Below are 17,316 nucleotides of genomic sequence, written 5' to 3'. Positions count from 1 at the left end.
TTCATTGCAGCAGAATTCTGCAGCATCTTTAGAAAAGACAGATATTTAACTACTGAGTATGGTGTCCAAACAAGATGCATCCAGGATGTCTTAGATCAGCAAATGACAAGGACATTGTCCTGTGGATTGATCCCTATGGATCTCATCATAGGTATCTTCAGTAGAGGCAGAACAATTTATTTCAATGTTGTATGGCACTGTGAGCCAAAAAGCTTCACTATTCGTAACACAAGCAATACTAGGTGAGGTGACGTGGACTCAAGTTTCTCTGTTTTCCAGCACATTTGACATTGTATTGGTATTCAATTCTTTCTTTATTTAATCAGTCTTAACTGACTTACCTTTAAGACTTCCATCTTAAACCCGCTGTCTGATGTAGGTCCATCAGGAATTTGCAGGGCCTGAACAAAGGCCTCTGTGAACTGCTGCACCACAGGAAAAATCAGGACTTTGGCCGCACCCTGGTTACAATCAATGCAAACACAGGTGAATACTAGATACAGAACCCCCACGTCTGACAAATAAAGCACTAGAAGCAGCGGAAATTGCACTTCTCTGCTACAAAACCAAAGAGGGACCCATGGCAACTGCAGAATGTTGCAAAGTCACATGAAATACTTGTTTCAGACATCACTTTGTCTCTCTCCTCATGCTGGTAACTAAGCTCAGCTGAATCCCACCCTTCAAAATCACACAGCACAGACTGCTACAAAACACACACCTACACCTAAGCTAATCACTTCAGACTCTAAATAGAGATCCAGACAATCCAGTCCGGAGAGTCGCAGGAGTAGCGCACGTCCTCCTAAAGAGGCATTTCCATTTGATTAGATGAATCATGCCCTGCGCCCTACCGCCTGGACCCCCCCGGGCTATAAAAGAAACCTGGGGTGACTACATCACACACCAGCAATTACGCTGAACCCTGTGGACAGCATTCATCTCCCTCCTAAGCCACCCTCCCCCAAACCAAACAAGCTCTTTGTGAGCCAAGTATCAACAGCTGGCCTGAAGATTACCATGATGATTCTTCCTAGGAAAATGCAGTAAGTATTTTTCCAGATGTCAAAGCACTCCATAAGCAGTGCTTGGCAGAGCAAGTAATACTGGACAAAAATAATGTTATTGAGAATATCCCTCATAACTCCATAGCTAAGACAGCAAAGTTGTATGCTTAAATCAACTGTGAGATATGACCTTAGCAATTTATAAAAAAAAAAAAAAAAAGGAAGAAAAAGAGGCAATCTTTCTAAGTCAAATTTCAATAGAAGAAGTTTTGTTTACAATGTACAGGACACTTTCAGCCCTCCTCCAGAATAAGACAGTGGGAAGCTATTACTATCTTTTAGTTACTGGTACCAGCTGCATGATATCATTGCATAAGTAACCTTGACAGTGCAGTAGAGATATGGTGTAACTATCAAAATTTCCCAAAAGTCTGCACTGAACTGCTCCCTGTTTGCACAAGGAGGAAACAGCAGATACAGCCACTCAGCAACAACCAACCACTAGACTGAGAGTCACCCTTTCCTACCCTCACCCCCCAAACCGTTAAGAAGAACCATTTATTGTCTGAGGAGTGCTGGGAAACTCACTTGTCAAAGGCCATATAAAATGCAGATGTGCTCAGAGCCAGACAGGAGACTCGTGTATAAAGCTGCTTAATTGCATAGTGGTATTTTTCTTAACAGCTATTCTTCTAAAATTTTGGTTTGGTTTCCACCACCCCGTTAGGAACAACAGGCTAACATGCATGCTAAAGCAACTGATGAAGTTCCAGGAGCTTGTAACCAATGCCTCGACCAAGGGCCAGAGAACTGCCCATCGTAACCCAGACAGCCAAGGCCTGGCAGTTTATCAGGACACACGGTTCACCTGGAGACTGGAAGCTAAGACAGGGATTTCCAAACGCAGGGATGATACACTATCTCCTTCCCACGATGACTCCCCTTTCTCTGAGCTGTTACAAACACGTCTGTTCATATGTCACGGTTTAAACTTAATTATGGAAACCATGTCACAGTATCAAGGCGGGCATGTAAAGGAGGGAGTTAGCCACTTTACATGTATTAAATTACACCCTCTTACCCAGAATTACAGCTGACAGAGTACATAATTATTTAGAACCTCGCTCAGTTTGAATTCAATGTATGTTGTAGGGTAAGTTAAACTCTTGCCTTTTCCAATTCCTCCATGTTACAGATCATATGGGCACACGTGGTAAATATCTCCACTGCACGTGACCTTGTGCGAATACCATACACCTAGAAAAAAGTTTAAATAATAGATCAGGAACATAAGATACTTTTATTTCCTTTAATTTTCTTTTAACTGTATTTACTTTTTGCTTTAACTTGATTCTCTTATTTTATCATTGGCTCCAACATTTCTGTTGAAACATTAGCTGCCATCAACTATCACATCATCAAGAAAATTCTTTAAGTCTAACACATACTACAGTACAGCTTAACCATTAAATCTCGAGTTTCTCTGCTCCAAGAAACATTCCCCCTAATGCCACTCAGTACCAACTTAATAGTGAAAATCAGACCTCTGCCATTGTGAAAATTTTGTACATCTCTGGAAGAATAACAGGAGCAACAAGTGGCATCTGCGTGTCTGTCACTTCCCGTGTAAACTCTAGAAAATGGATAAAGAAGGGAAGGTCTTATCAGAAAACAAATTTGTAGGCAACAGCAACAACAGAATCTTTGGGAAACACTAAGCATATTGGAAACATGTTGATTTGTACTTAACTAGACCAGTGTCACCCGGCCTACCCACAGCAATCCTTGAAGGCAAACAGAAAAATATCACACTAAAAATTGCAGGTATCTGGAAAACAGGGTGTTGCAATCAAAGCTCCTTCTGAGCTATAACCTGTAGCACAGAACCTTCTTCCTCAGCTTTCATGACATCTACTGAGCATGCAATTCAACAGTGACCGACAGGCATTGCGCCCAGGAGAAGCAGCAAATTCCAGTTTCTTCAATTTGGAGTGAAAGTGACAGAATACTAGCACAAGGAAAAGCCTAAACTGCTTGCTACATCAGCCTTGCCAAAGCTCTCGCATACACATACCTGTAAGCACCCTCATGGCTCCATGGACCGCATTCACATCTCCACTAACCAGCATCTCCATCAAGAGATTGAAAAGCTCAGGCCAGGCTTCAGGCCAGTCCCAATGGGCTATTGCTGAAACAGCATAAGCAACACTCGAGCGCACTTTGCTGATCGATTCTCTCAGCCCATTGGGTAGGAGCTCCCTAATAGCAACTTTTGCCTGTAGAGAATAACATTATTTAGCAAAACAGATCCCCAGTCATAAAATATAATAATAATTTAATTTTAAAAAGTTATACCTATGACTGTATCCTGATATTGATTCAACATTGGTTTTACAAAATGAACACTCATGAGGCAAAAAAACCTTGCACACTACACCCCGTAATTTCTTTATGGAAAACTGCACGGTGTGTTTTAACGTAGCACCCTTCTCACACAGAGTACTCGGCCAAGCATACAGTAAATAGCTCACAGCTGCAATTAGATAGGATGTAGATATCTACATGGAAGACATCCAGAGTTAGCCAAGATAAATCCCAGCTCCAGTGTCGGGGACTATATTTGCTTTGGAAGATTTTAGTACATGAGAACTAGTCACCCAACCTGAAGGGATGGGAAGAAAAAGCCAGCACTTCTGGGGCATAGTTCATAAAATCTATTTCAAGCAACTATCTCTGGATGGGATGAATAATACCCTAGATGTGAAAGATGGTCCAGTCAACAATCAAAGTGGCAAAGGGCTGGAATCTCTGGCCATTTTAGCTGTTAGATACTCCTACTGAACAGATTTTTAATGAAACCCAGCAGACCTTTAAGCTGAAATTTGTTATGGTAAAATAGCCTTTAAGTCCCAAGCTGAAAAGCACAAGATTCAGCAAATCTCTGAAAAAGGACTGCCAGAATCAGTATATGTAAAAGTTACAAAGCAGCTTTCTTCTAGTCTTGCTCTTAGAGCAGCAGAAACATTATGGCTGAAATTTTCCTACAGAAGTTAGCCCAAGCTTCTCAAGTCTAGTGTTGTTTTAAGCAACTGAAAACAGATTTGAAAAGTGGAAAACATCAGAAAACCTTAACTGAAGTCATTAATCCTCATAATACACAAGGGCACTGACACTATTTAAACCACCTACAAAATTAATACTCTTGATGGATAAAGTGTCTCGATGTAGACAACATGAAACCAAATCTTACCCTTTCTGTGGTCTCTGGAGGTCTAAACTTTTCTGACTGAGAACACCAGTGAGTTTCCACATACTGTTTCAAAATGACAGATGCTAGCTGTATTAGAAGAGAGGTCAAGAATCAGTAACAAAACTTGCAACAACAGTGTCACCCCTGACCCGTTTGCTCAGTCTCCCATCCCATCATGCTGCTTTTAGAGGGGCGACAGGGCTTGCCAAAAACGCAAAATCTTTGTGAAACGGACAAAAAAAGTTACCGCAGTAAAAAGATGAACTGATGGTCATTCACTGAGCAATGATGGCGGGTACAGCACTGACACAAGGCAGTGGCTTTATTTCCCCACCTCTAAAAAGGCACAAGATACAGGCCACATGGAAACTAAAGAAATACAGAACCTAAGCTTCCTTTTCAAGGAGGAAAACACCTACATAAAAAGCTGCTGCAAAGACAAGTCACACTTCTGCTTGCTGATGCCTACCATCCACTAATAAGTTGTGCCCACTCCCAGCACAGTACTGTCTTAGCACCAGGTTTATTAAGTCCAAAATGCACAATTTTCAAAAAAGGTAAGCTTATAACACCTGAATAATGTTAAAAGAGAAAGTGACGGCTCTAGAGAAATGTAAAAGAAAATGGAGAAGCAGTAATGGAAAGCTACCTTCAATTTTTCACCTGGAAACATGAGAAAATATTTTAAAACCCAAGGAAACTACCATCTAAATTCCTTCTACAGTTCCAGGTAAACTCACCTGACGGATGGCCAGAGCTCCCTGGGGATCTACAGTCAGTTCTGCTAAATGAACACCAAATTCTGCAAGAAAAAAAAATAAGAATGTTGGCATCATAACTTTTATTCCCACACAGCAAAACTCATCAAGATTTTTGGAGAAAGACATCATACCAATTGAATGATTCATATGTGGGAAGGAGAAGACAATTCCAAAGCACAGCTACTCAAATGAATCACGAGTATTAATTCTCCCTTGTGCTCTCTGCACAAACTTTATTTATTTTCTCAGCATCTTATTTCTTTTTCTCGTGGGCAAAAAATTTTGCAACGCAGATTAATAACAAGCAAATGATTTACAACTTTAAAAAAAAAATCTTATCTACAACGTGACATCATTAGTCAAGTCCCTACACGAGGGATGTGTGGATGGGGTAAGACAGAAGACTGCCAGCCAGCAGTCCCTTTTCGGACAAGCCGGGTTCATCCAGAGAGTGATTTGGAAACATCACTTCAGCTGTCCCAAAACACACCCTAAGACAGCTCAGAACGCACCAGGCGCCTTCCCGAGCACACCGACACCAGAAACTGCCTGTACAATCGTTCAGGCTGCGGGACCTTCTCCAGTAAGAAATTTGTCCAGAAAAAGCAAGAGCTTCTTTTAGTTGCCAAGCAAGTTCTGTAACAAAGGCAAAATTAAAACGCTTGTACCAATTCTGTTGATGACTGAATGCAGGAAATAAAACCCAGGAAGAGCAGCTGTTCTGGTATGGTAAATCCATATGCCTCGATAAATTTGCTTAAAATTGCAACTTTAAGTTCCGGGTAGCTGATAATTGTACTAAATACTTCATTTAATTTTGCCAGTCAGCTTAAGAAATGCATTTGTGAGGTTTTAGTTCTAGAAACTGTAGAGCAGAAGGCATGCCCTGAGGTCCCGCTAGCACAACCTGACTCCCACAACAGGATAAACGTGCTTACAGCGTCCCTGACAAAAACATCTTGAAAATTCTTCTGAGAGAGTTCTGCAACTTTCCTTAGCAGCATATTTGAGTGCTTCACAAATGTGGTTATCTGAGTTTCTCCTAATATCCACCTCACTTGTAAGAGGCTTTTCTCGGTTGGGAGATAATTGCCTCTCACTTTCCCATGCTTACACTGAACATGGCCAGTTCCTTCAACCTTTCTTCACAGATCATGCATTTTAAAAAAAGAGGAAAAAAACCCTGTTATCCTAGCTGCAAAAGCAGGGAGCCTCATTCTGAGATGTAGTTAACATAATACTCCTCTTAACTGTAGCAGTAATTACTCTCCTAGCTGTCTGCAATATTCCAGACTCGAGTATGGCATTGCATTTCAGCCACATTTTTAAAGGGTATAAATGAACTATGAAGCCAGAATAAATGCAACACCTTCACATAGTTGCAACTCACTACTGTGACTCTATTTTGCAACCTTTAAATCTGGTTGCATATATGCATTTGATTTTTTCCTTTACATATGGTACTCTGCACTTGATTTTTGTTTCAATTATTTCAGGCCATCTCTCCAATTTTCCAACATCTTTTTAATTCTGCTCTCCAAGCAGATTGCAGTGCTGTCATTAGTAAACTAGAGGTGTCCTCACTACTGCAGCAACCACGAGCTGTCTTAAAAGCCCCCTGGGTTTCACAATAAGCCACAGATAACAACACTAAGCACAGGTTTTCAGCCAACTGTGCATCTTAAAATATTACAAAACTCTGTGTTCTTAACTGATAAATGACCATTGTGGCAAATTCATATCAGGAACCCTGCTGAACTCAGATCATTCATACCCAGCGCTTGCTTGTTTAAGCAATAAGCCAGCTCTCCCATCAAACAAAAATTAGATGGATTATCGAGAACAGATCATATAAAACTGTATTAGCTCTGTAGCATCTATTTATCCTATTATGTTATAGACACTGGCAAGCTGTTTAATGAGCTGGTCCAAGAATCTTTCCAGGGATTGAAATTACGCTGATTGTTGTATAGCTCACTCTCGTCTCAAAGAATTGGTTTATTGTTTTTTTCCCAGTTGGGGAAACTTTCTATTTTTATAATGGGCAACTGCAGTTCAAATGCATCTCTTCGTAAGTACTTCCTCCACTTATGTTTTGTAGATTTGAGATATCAGAAACATCAAGTCTTCTTCCCAAGACAAAGTCTGTAAAACCAAAAGATTAGAGACTTCTAATGACGGGCCTGGCATAGAGAACACAGAGCAAACACATTTCCTCCCAGCTCTGCTTCTCCTCTCCATTTACCTCAATATTAGTGAAATCCAACTCTCCTCCTTCACAACCAAGCTCCACCTACCACATAACCAGTTTACGTAACCTACTACCTCTTCACCCCCAACTTTTTGGAGAAATTAAGCTGGACCAAACCAAAAAATAGTATTAAGCAAGCAGGGAGGAATAAATGAGCAGGACTTTCTAGTGAATCACTGCACTTCACATCCTTCCTTGTTGAAGTGGGCCAGCACTGACTGAGTCCAGCTCACTACATCCATACAAAGCTGGTTCAGGAGCTGCTACAGGTCCCTTTTGGTTGTCTCTGCTGGGGGCAGAGAGGGTCTGGCAGAGGGAGAGGCCATGGCAGCTGCTGCAGCCAACCCAAGTGAATCCACTGCCCCATGGCCGCTGACACACCAAATTAAAACAACGTTCAGTTTGCAGAAACCAGATCTCACAACCGCAGCAGCATCAGAAATTGAGTTCCCTTTAGGCAACATCTGCCCATCCCTCGTGCATCGCAGTCTTCAGCGACACAGGCGCAGGCAACGTTTTCCACAGGACTGGTTTTCAATAACATCATCACAAAGTAATTTGGGTTGAAAGGGACTTCAGGAGGTCATCCTGCCTAACCTCCTGCCCAAAGCAGTGTTAGCCACGAGGTCAGACCAGAGCAGAGCATGGAGGGCATCTGCAGGCAGACCAGGAAGATATACCAAGTACGTAGCTAATGCTTAGCCATAATTTTTACACACTACAAATGTGCTTCTTTGAGGAAACTTCTTCAGCATCCATCATGATGCTCAATGACTACTCCAAAAGCACTCTGTTTTTCAACACACCTCTGAAAATTACAGCTGTATTTTCCTTACTTCTCAGCAAAGGACAGAAAGATTAAGGCCAGTATTCTCCAGCATCTGTGATGGCTTTAGGTATCTCACTTGAAATCCCTTCTTCACAGCTTCTCACTACACTCAACATGTCTGCAGCATTTCACAGTGCAAATAACAGCATTTGCTGCCATGAATACCCTTTCTTCCTGAAAGTCAGATATCTCGTGTCCCAACACAGCCATTCCTTGTTTCGATTTCCCTGTTAAAAATTCAGTTCCATGTTAAAATGTTAACTCCTGTGAAAAATTCAGTGTAATTTACCCATTTGCAGGATTTCCACCCATTTCTGCCCATCATCCACTCTACTATAATTCAAGTTACAGCCAAGAGACCACCCGTACAATCACATATTGTGGTCATGTTTGTAGATTCTCCAGAATCCCTCCTTCCACACAATACTCAGTTTTATGGCATAAAATCATGTATTCAAGGAGGCACCCAACACAACACAGAAATTGCTCTTGACACCATATGCATCAAAACAGTTACGTCAGGAAGGAGCTGACCATAAGCAAAAACATACTGAACTGGTGAAGCACAAGTGATGCTACGAGTTTCATACTATCATTGTACCCACAGCTGTTCTCCTGATACAGACAGCAAACCGTACCATGCAAATATCATCAGAGAATCAATGGAGTTTTAAAGCATCGAACTAAATGTGCTGAGCCACCTAGTCTGGAAGGGAAGACACTAAAAGAACACTTACAAGACCCATAAAGCCAATATTCAAATCTGAGATCATGTTCAAATCAAAACATTGGCTGTCTCCTGCACAGGACTAGTCTCAAAGAAGGTGGACAAGAAACTTTAAAGAAGGTCAGCATGCCCAGATTGACACGAGTCAATTTGCCAAGGTCAGTACCATCTTCACAGCCACCTGCGTATCTCAGCTTCTGGTAACAAACGACCTTGCAAAGGACATACACAAGATGTCACAACATAAGCCATGCTAAGACAGCCCTATAAACGTCTTTTCTACCTGCAAAAAGGGCAAACAGAAACACAAAGCGTAGACAGGCAAAAGAAAGGCAATCTCCAGCCTGGAGCCATCCATCTATCACCACCGCACTTCCAGAGCACAAGAGCAAAGAGCTCAGACTTAATACCGTCACCATTGAACATCAAACTCGTTATCTAACCAGGCATGCGGGGAGCAGTATTTTTCAACTGTATAAGAAGTTGGCATTAGAACTCCTTATCAGCATAATTTAGGGACTGTGTTACAGACATTGCTCCTCTTAACAAGGTTGAAGAATGAACCCTCCTGGGGGACATGAACCTCCTTCAGAGTGACACTGTCCCTGCTCTGACATTCCCGGAGATGGCTTGGCCTCCGTACGCGTTCTCCGATATAGGAAGAGCTAGAGAAAGAAATTATTTTTACACATTATGGAATTATCCTCAAGTCATATGACGTCAGCCATAGCGCACACACGTATACCATGAGAGGTGGCATTGGATGTTACCTGGACAGACCAGCTAAAGGGGGAACGGAATCACCATCCCAACTTCACCAGGAATAAATCAATGGCGGAGTCGAGTCAAGTTAGACGCACACACAGCAGTACCGCTCCACAATCCAGAGCTCTCATTTCTCCTGCCTTCACCCTGAACAGTCTCAGACATTGCTTTTATTTATGTTCCATTAAAACCTAGAGACAACAAAGGTCACCAGGTGAACTCTCACCTTTCTGGAGACCGACAAGAATGCATCTCCCATCCCCAAGCTCTCAGGTGGTGTTTATTCCCACACTTTCTCAGCAGACAGAAGATGCAGAAGCAGGGAGGAGATTGAGTCGCTGGGGACATGTTTGGACGTTGCTAAAGGGTGACATGGCAGGAAGAAACTGCCACAGTGTCCTTACTCCAGAGCTGATGTCCTGTATTCCGCCAGAACAGCTGCATCGAGTCACTCAGGAGACTCCTCTTGGACAGTTCAGCCTGTTCCAGAGGCTCACCTCTGACTGTGCATTTCTACCCATCCCCTTGTACAAGCACTGGCCAAATCCACTATCAGCGTGCTTCAGGGAGCTCGACTGCATCCTCACAAAAAACTGAACCATCCCAACCTGGCTAAACCCTGCATGGAGCAGAGCGGGTGCTAGTGCGGGGCAGCACACAACACATGGGGAGAGCTAAATGCTGTATTGGCTGAACCGTATTACACAATCCAACCTACAAGCAGCTTAAGAAAAGAGGTGAGGGCAGAGCAACGCTTCCCCCAACACACCCCCCTGGGAAATCCTGGTGTTGGGAACCTCCTGAAGCAGGTGTTGCATCTGACCAATGTGTTTAATGGTTCTTGATGAGTTTTTTCCTCCAGGAATGTCAAACCATTTTTAAACCATTTCTACCTCTAACAACCAACAGTGATGAGTTCCATAGTTTGCACTCTGGAGGAAACAACCTACTTCCTTCTCAGATTTCAGATTCATTTTCATCTCATGCTAGATTTATGAGAAGTCACAAATAATCACTCCTCACTCACCTTCTCTGTCACTTACAATTTTAGAGTCCCCATCTCTGCTCTTTCCCAAGCAGAAAAGTCAATGTATTCACTCCCTCTGAGAACAGAAGCTTTTCCACACCTCTGTGAATGTCTCTGTGCTGCATTTTTACTGCCCTGCTTTATCCCTCCAGAGAGCAGCAAGCCAGTAATGCATGCGGCGCTTGGACTGCAGAGGCATGAGGAATTTATGTCGCGCTTTGTTCTCTGTTCCCTCCTTAACGGTCCATTTGGCTTTCAGAGCACGGCAGAGCAGTGAATGGGTATTTTCAGGAAACTCTCCACATTGACAATGGGATCTCTTCTCCCAGTGGCAATAGTCAGGACAGCCCGCTACTTTTTAAGGTATCATCTGGGCTGTCTCCTCCTCCCCGAACATTACTTTGCTGACCAACAGTGACCTCCACCTACCGTTTGCACACTCAACTCACTCTTGTGAAATCATTCTGTAATTTTTGCTACTGATTCTCACTCCAACCAGACTGAACAGAACAGCACTATCAGCAACTTTGCCATGCCACTATTCACTCTTTTCCACATCATGTACGGATGTGCTGAGCAGCCCAGCTTCACGTGGGACTCTTGATTATCTCCCTGCAGCATGAAACACAACCAGTCACTTCTACCCCGTCTTCAAGCTTTTAATCGGTTATTAATTCAAGAGCTGTCCGCAGCAGTTTAGTTTCTTCAGAGAGTTTCAGTAAGGGAATTTTCTAAAAGCTTTTTGGCAGCCCCAGGACTCCTTCGAACAGCTCTTCTATTAAACATGGATAGACTCTGCCACAACAATCTCATGTACCCAGCTCTCCTCATTCCAATTTTTGACGTGATTTTAACCATTGCAGGCAGTGCAAAAGCTACACCGACTCACCTCTAACAATCCCAATCCACCCCTCTGATCCTCACCTTAGCCTTATGAAAAGCTGTCCCGTGTTTACCAGCTTACATTTAAGCAACCTTAAGTGGCAAGTTTTACAGCACAATTCGTAGCACAGTAACTTAATGTTTGAGTCCCTTTAAAACTCTTGGGGAACCATGCTGCAGCACTTGCTGTTTAAAGTAAACTGATAAGTGAAACTGCTTCTAATCATGCTTCAACTTGACATGGATTCTCCAGCATGTCTCCTGTAGATGCCCTTCAACACGGCAAGTTAAGTCAACACCAACACAAGGAATTCAGCTTTTCTGCAGCCCTATACTCCTTGAATGTACCTTGCACACTTCCGTCACCTGTTGGCTATGAACATCTCTGAGATGCTTTCTGCTTCTGCTACATTTGAAAGCATCATAAGTTTTTAGGTCTTTAACAACTTTTTCCTCATTTTTTTTGCCTACCTTCATTTATTTTTCATTAAAAGTGCCAATATTTGTGCTCTTTTCTACTGCCCTCACTTCTACTTTCAGCATCTTCTTTACACTGCTTAATGCTATGACATTTCTTGTTTCTTTGAAGTACTTCTGACACACATGATTGATTACATTTCTTTACCTCAATAGTATGGTGTTGGCAAACACTGTATTCCTTCAGCTCCTCCTCTTGGTTTTTGCACCTTCCTCCATACCAAAGGCAGTACAGAAAGGAGAACATAGCTTATTCCTCCCATGCTGCTTGACTAGGACAAGAGAGAAGGAATCACAGAAGCGCAGAATAATTCAGCTGAAAGAGACCTCAGGAGGTCTCCAGTCCAACCCCTGTGATCAAAGCAGCATCAGATCAGGTTGCTCTCAGCATTTTCTAGGCAGGTCTTGGAGATACTCAAGGATGGAAACAGCACAGCTTCTCTGGACAATCTGCTCCAAAGCTTGGCTCTCCTCACAGTGAAAAAATTTCTCCTTATATCCACTCTGAACCTCTTGTTTCAGTTTGTGCCTGTTTTCCTCCATTCTCTCCCATTCCCCAGTGTCTTGATAACCTCCTCATAGTTACCAGAAGCTGCTGTCAAATCCACCCCCCAAAACCCTCTTGTCTCCATATTGGAACACCCCTCTCGCCCAGCACCTCCTCAAATGGCAAGTGCTGCAGTTCCCCAACTGACTTCATGGCCCTTTGCTGAACTCACTCCCGTTCATCTACGTCTTTCTGTTACTAGGGAGGCGGGAGCAAAACCAGACAAGTATTCTAGGTGTGGTCTATCAGGTGCTGACTGGAGAGGGCTGATCACTGCCTCTGATGCTATTCACACAGCCCAGGATGCAGGTGGCCTCCAGGGCACACTGCTGGCCCTGTCCAGCTCACCAGCCACCAGGATTTCCAGGCCCTTTGCCACAGAGCTGCTCCCCAGCCAGGCAGCGCCCAGCCTGCATCTCAGCAGTGGGTTCTCCTATCCCAGGTGCAGAACGTGGTATCTGTCCTTGCTGAATTTCAGGAGGTTCCTCTTGGTCCATTCCGGCAGGGCTCTCTGGACAGCAGCCCTGCCCTCAAGAACATCGACCACCTCCCCCTCCAGTTCGGCGTCACCTGCACCTGCACGAGAGGGTATTCTGCAGCCTCCTCCAGGTCACGCGTACAGGTCCTGCAACAGACCTGTGCGGTTCTGGGATTGCAACCGCAGAGAAGTATTGGGTGGCTTTAGGATATTTGCAAAACAGCGAAGAAATAGAAGCGCAGATGACTCCATTCCTCTTGCCCTTAATGTTACCCACCAAATGTAATTCTGTTTCATTCCTGGGCTCTCAAAGGGACCTTAGGGACATCCATCACCTAGAGCCCTCAAAAATATTCTTTCCTGGAAAACTGTTACCCAAAGCATTACACAAACTTGTCTTCATTTTTTGTGGTAAGATTCAGACTGTGGGGAAAAACAAGTTGCCACTGAAGAGCATGGTGATGGTAGTAGCTTTGCAAGGCAAAGGCTCTATGGGTCAATGAACCTCACAGCATTTCTAAGACTTGTGCTACTGCAATGCCATCAAATCACTCATTAAAACCTCCAATAGCACAGATTTCCTGGCAATGAATCAAGGAAGACTTAACCTGAGAGTGTTACAAGCACACCTTAAGGGACTGCACAACAAGAAACATTTTATCAAACAATTTGCCTTCCTTTCATTGCCCCAGTCTGATTCCAGAGTAACATTATCACAACACTATTCTTGACCCAGTCACGCCCTTACACCTTCCTTCTCTTTACCATAAACTTCCTTTGATAACATTTCTGAGCTGAAGTTCAGGAGCAGAAAGACTTTAAAATACTTCACGAAACGCTTTCAGAATAGCAAAATCAGACAAAGGCAAAGTTTCCAGGAGGGTCCACGAACAACCAGCCCATCAAGCTGCCAGGCCACAGGCGCAACTTACAGCTGAGGGCTGCAGTGCCACGCTCTCCAGCGCCCGGCTCCCATCACGGCAGACTATCTGCAAATCTTCCAGCGGTTTCTACAAATTGCAGTTCTTTGGGATGGGTCATAAAATTTGAGCTGAAGTGAAATAAAACATTACCATCAACAGGTTTTTAAGCTTCCCCTCCGGAAAAGCAGCGAGTGCACGAACGAGCTTAGTGTCACCGTAAAAAGGCCAGATGAGCAATGGAATAATTAGAGACACTGCCTGAATTTGGGGCGCTTGCTCTTTTAAGCTCTGTCTTTTCAACGCCATAGGCCAGTTGCCATCCGGCTCCAGCGCCTCGCATGTCCTCAGCTCTCCACAAGGCACAATGGAGTCCTGACGTAGGAGTTTCACACAAGACCAGGGTACAGCTACGTCCTGACCACACTCAACCTAAACCACACCACGTACAGATGACGACCTGCAGGACGCAGGCACGTGCACGAGGGCACACGCACCCAGAGGTGGAGGGGATCACTGGGGGAGCGGGACACGGACTGCAGACAAACGCGCTGCGGGAACGCTCTCCGTGACCATCCTGTGAGCAATCCTGGAGACTTCGGCTCCGGTGGAAAGAGGTGCCCCAAAGCAACAGGCCTGCTGCTTCGCCACCCCACCTCCCCCTCCGTGTCCTACCAGTAGCGAGCTCAGAGCGCTCCTCGGCCACTCGGCTCTCGCACAACAACACGCCGTCCCGCAGCGTTCCCAGCGCTGCCCCACACCCGTTTCCCTCTTGCCCCACTGAGGAGAGCGGTGCCTTGAAGAAACCCTGCTGCGGCTTCGCCCGGAGACCTCCGCTGCAGGCCGGACACGACGAACCCGCAGCTGAACTCCTGAGGCAGGGCCGGGGCTGCTCACGGGAAACCGGGCACCCGCCTACAGCCGCCGCCGCCGCCGTCCGCTCCCCGCCAGCCCGAGCTGAAGATAGAAGTTTTGGCCGAGGCCAACGCGGGGCCACGAGGCGCCGGTACCGGGGAAGGCGGCGGCGGCCTTTCCCCACCGGGACACCGTCACCCGCTCCCCCGCTCCCCTCAGCGCGGTCCGGCCCTCACTCACCCTCCGTCACCTCCAGCACCTTCACCTGCTCCTCAGCGGCGGCGCGCACCGCCTGCACCGGGCACAGGATCCCCGTCAGCGTCTCCACCAGCGCCTCCTTCAACCCCTGCGCCACCGGCCCCGGCCCCGGCCCCGGTCCCGGCCCACCGCCGCTGCTGCCGCCTCCTCCCGCTGCCGCCGCGCCCGCCATCGCCCCCCCCCCCCCGGCTCTGCCGCCGCCGCCGCGCGCGGGCTACGGGCCGCCGCGCGCGCCAAACGCACGGCACGCACGCACGCCTCAGAGAGAGGGCGGTGGGGCTCGGCGCACCGCTCACAGCGCCCCCCGGCGGCGCGGCGGGACCGGTGGCTGTGGCGGGAAGGGGAAGGGAATGGCGGCGCAGTCCCCCGCGGAGCAGCGGCCGAGGCAGCGCCCGGGCTCCCGCAGAGCGCCCTCAGGGCGCTCTGCGGGAGCCCGGGCGCTGCCTCGGCCCCAGGGGGAGCCCAGCGGACCCCGGAGCAGGAGCCTGAGGGACCCCTTCGTGCTTCAGAGCCGAGCGTCTCCTCAGAGCTGGGGAGTTCCTGTCATGGCGGGAGCCAGCGGTCAGGCTGAGCCTGGGAAAAGCGTTTAGTCCCTCAGACCGTGTTTTCCCACCCGTGTCGATGGGGAGCACCCACCGCGAGCCCTGAAGAGCCCTCAGGAGCTGGGTGACAGTGTTCAGGGCCTGGGGGGTCTGCGCTGAAGGGCCAGATGGAGCCCCTTGGGCCGAAACAGCTTAATTTTGCTTTTAAATAGTCTGTAGGTCACCCTCGGGCACAAGGTTTCCTTGCAGAGGCGTCGAGGTGGTGGCATACGAAGAGGTTTGAGTCTTTCCCACCCTGCTTCTGCCCCTGATTTCTGCGCAGAAGGTGTGAGGGCCTCTCACTACAAGAAAGACATTGAGGTGCTGGAGCGTGTCCAGAGAAGGGCGACGGAGCTGGTGAGGGGTCTGGAGCACAAGTCTGATGAGGAGCGGCTGAGGGAGCTGGGGTTGTTCAGTCTGGAGAAGAGGAGGCTGAGGGGAGACCTCATCGCTCTCTACAACTACCTGAAAGGGGGTTGTGGTGAGGTGGGTGCTGGTCTCTTCTCCCAAGTGATGAGTGACAGGACAAGAGGAAATGGCCTCAAGTTGCGCCAGGGGAGGTTCAGGCTGGATATTAGGAAAAAGTTCTTTACTGAGAGAGTAGTGAAACACTGGAATAGGCTGCCCAGGGAGGTGGTAGAGTCACCCTCCCTGGAGATATTCAAGGAGCGTGTGGATGTGGCATTGTGGGATGTAGCTTGATGGACATGGTGCTGTGTGGTGTTGGGTGGGTTGTGGCTTGTTGTTGTTGTGTGGTGGGTTTTTGGGTTTTTTTTTTGGTTTGTTTTTTTTTTTCCAGGTTGGACTTGATGATCTTACAGGTCTTTTCCAACCGTAGTGATTCTGTGGGGATGGGTCGTGGCGCTGCTTCAAGGCAGCACTTTCACAGGGCACCGTGATGGCCCCTCTGGCCCAGAGCAGCTTGAGCACGAGGGACGGGCCCGACCCTGCGAGCAGCTTTGCTCTCGTCCCCGAGGCCGCCAGCCTGACTGCGACAGCAGAGGAGGAGGCTCAGGCTACAGGCATGCTGCTCCAGGCCAGAGCTGGAAGGTAAATTAAGCCTCAAGTTCTTGATTCAGGTTTGAATAGCGCTGTACGTGATGCTCAGGGGAAGCAAAAGAAAGCGGGCTACCATCACTGTGAGTCAGGAACGAGGCAGCTGTAGATGGTCTTGAGCTGTGAGCAAAACTAAAGCCACACGTACGCAGGGGAGCAAAGTACTGCTCTGTTTCCATCTCTGTTTTCTACAACTGTTTATTTAGGAAGTATAAGCAATTTTACAAATCATTACAGGTACCAAAAAGCAGTATTAACACATACAAAAGGGACTTCTTGCATGAGGGATGGTGATGGAGTTGCATTTTGGCACAGTGCTTACAGGTCGGAGTAAGTAGGTTCCACACACCTTGGAGCGTGGGTCTCCTGGGGATTTTTCTGAACCAAGTGGCTATTTGGTCGTTCCTCCTCCGCAGCAAGACCCCCAGGAGTACGACAATGATTTGTATTTAAACACCGTCACCATCCAGTACCACGGGTGAGCCTGGGAAGCACGACAGAGACAGCAGTCACATTAACTAATCCCCATGCCGCCACTGGCTGCATTATGCACTTTTAACTCCTTCCCTACAGGTGTCTTATGACTTAAGACTTGCTCCAGCTTGGGGGAGCTTCGCTTTCCAAAGCCTGTCGTTATTCTGTTCG

At 46.5% G+C, this 17,316-nt stretch overlaps 1 protein-coding gene across 1 annotated transcript in view; it reads right to left on the bottom strand.

Annotated features, from left to right (window-relative positions):
• The window catches only part of IPO9 (importin 9), a 40,957-nt gene extending 25,751 nt beyond the window's left edge, over positions 1-15,206 (bottom strand). The window contains exons 1-7 of the mRNA XM_059831063.1: positions 15,017-15,206; positions 4,998-5,059; positions 4,258-4,344; positions 3,082-3,283; positions 2,552-2,640; positions 2,178-2,264; positions 342-461 (exon numbers count right to left, since the gene is read on the bottom strand). Coding sequence (XP_059687046.1) covers positions 342-461; positions 2,178-2,264; positions 2,552-2,640; positions 3,082-3,283; positions 4,258-4,344; positions 4,998-5,059; positions 15,017-15,206 — 837 coding nt within the window. The remainder of the gene's footprint in view (positions 1-341; positions 462-2,177; positions 2,265-2,551; positions 2,641-3,081; positions 3,284-4,257; positions 4,345-4,997; positions 5,060-15,016) is intronic.
• Between the last annotated feature and the right edge of the window lie 2,110 nt (positions 15,207-17,316).

The sequence above is a fragment of the Gavia stellata genome, chromosome 30 (genome assembly GCF_030936135.1).
Source record: "Gavia stellata isolate bGavSte3 chromosome 30, bGavSte3.hap2, whole genome shotgun sequence".
Taxonomy (NCBI): domain Eukaryota; kingdom Metazoa; phylum Chordata; class Aves; order Gaviiformes; family Gaviidae; genus Gavia; species Gavia stellata.
This window is presented reverse-complemented; position numbering and strand designations above follow the sequence as displayed.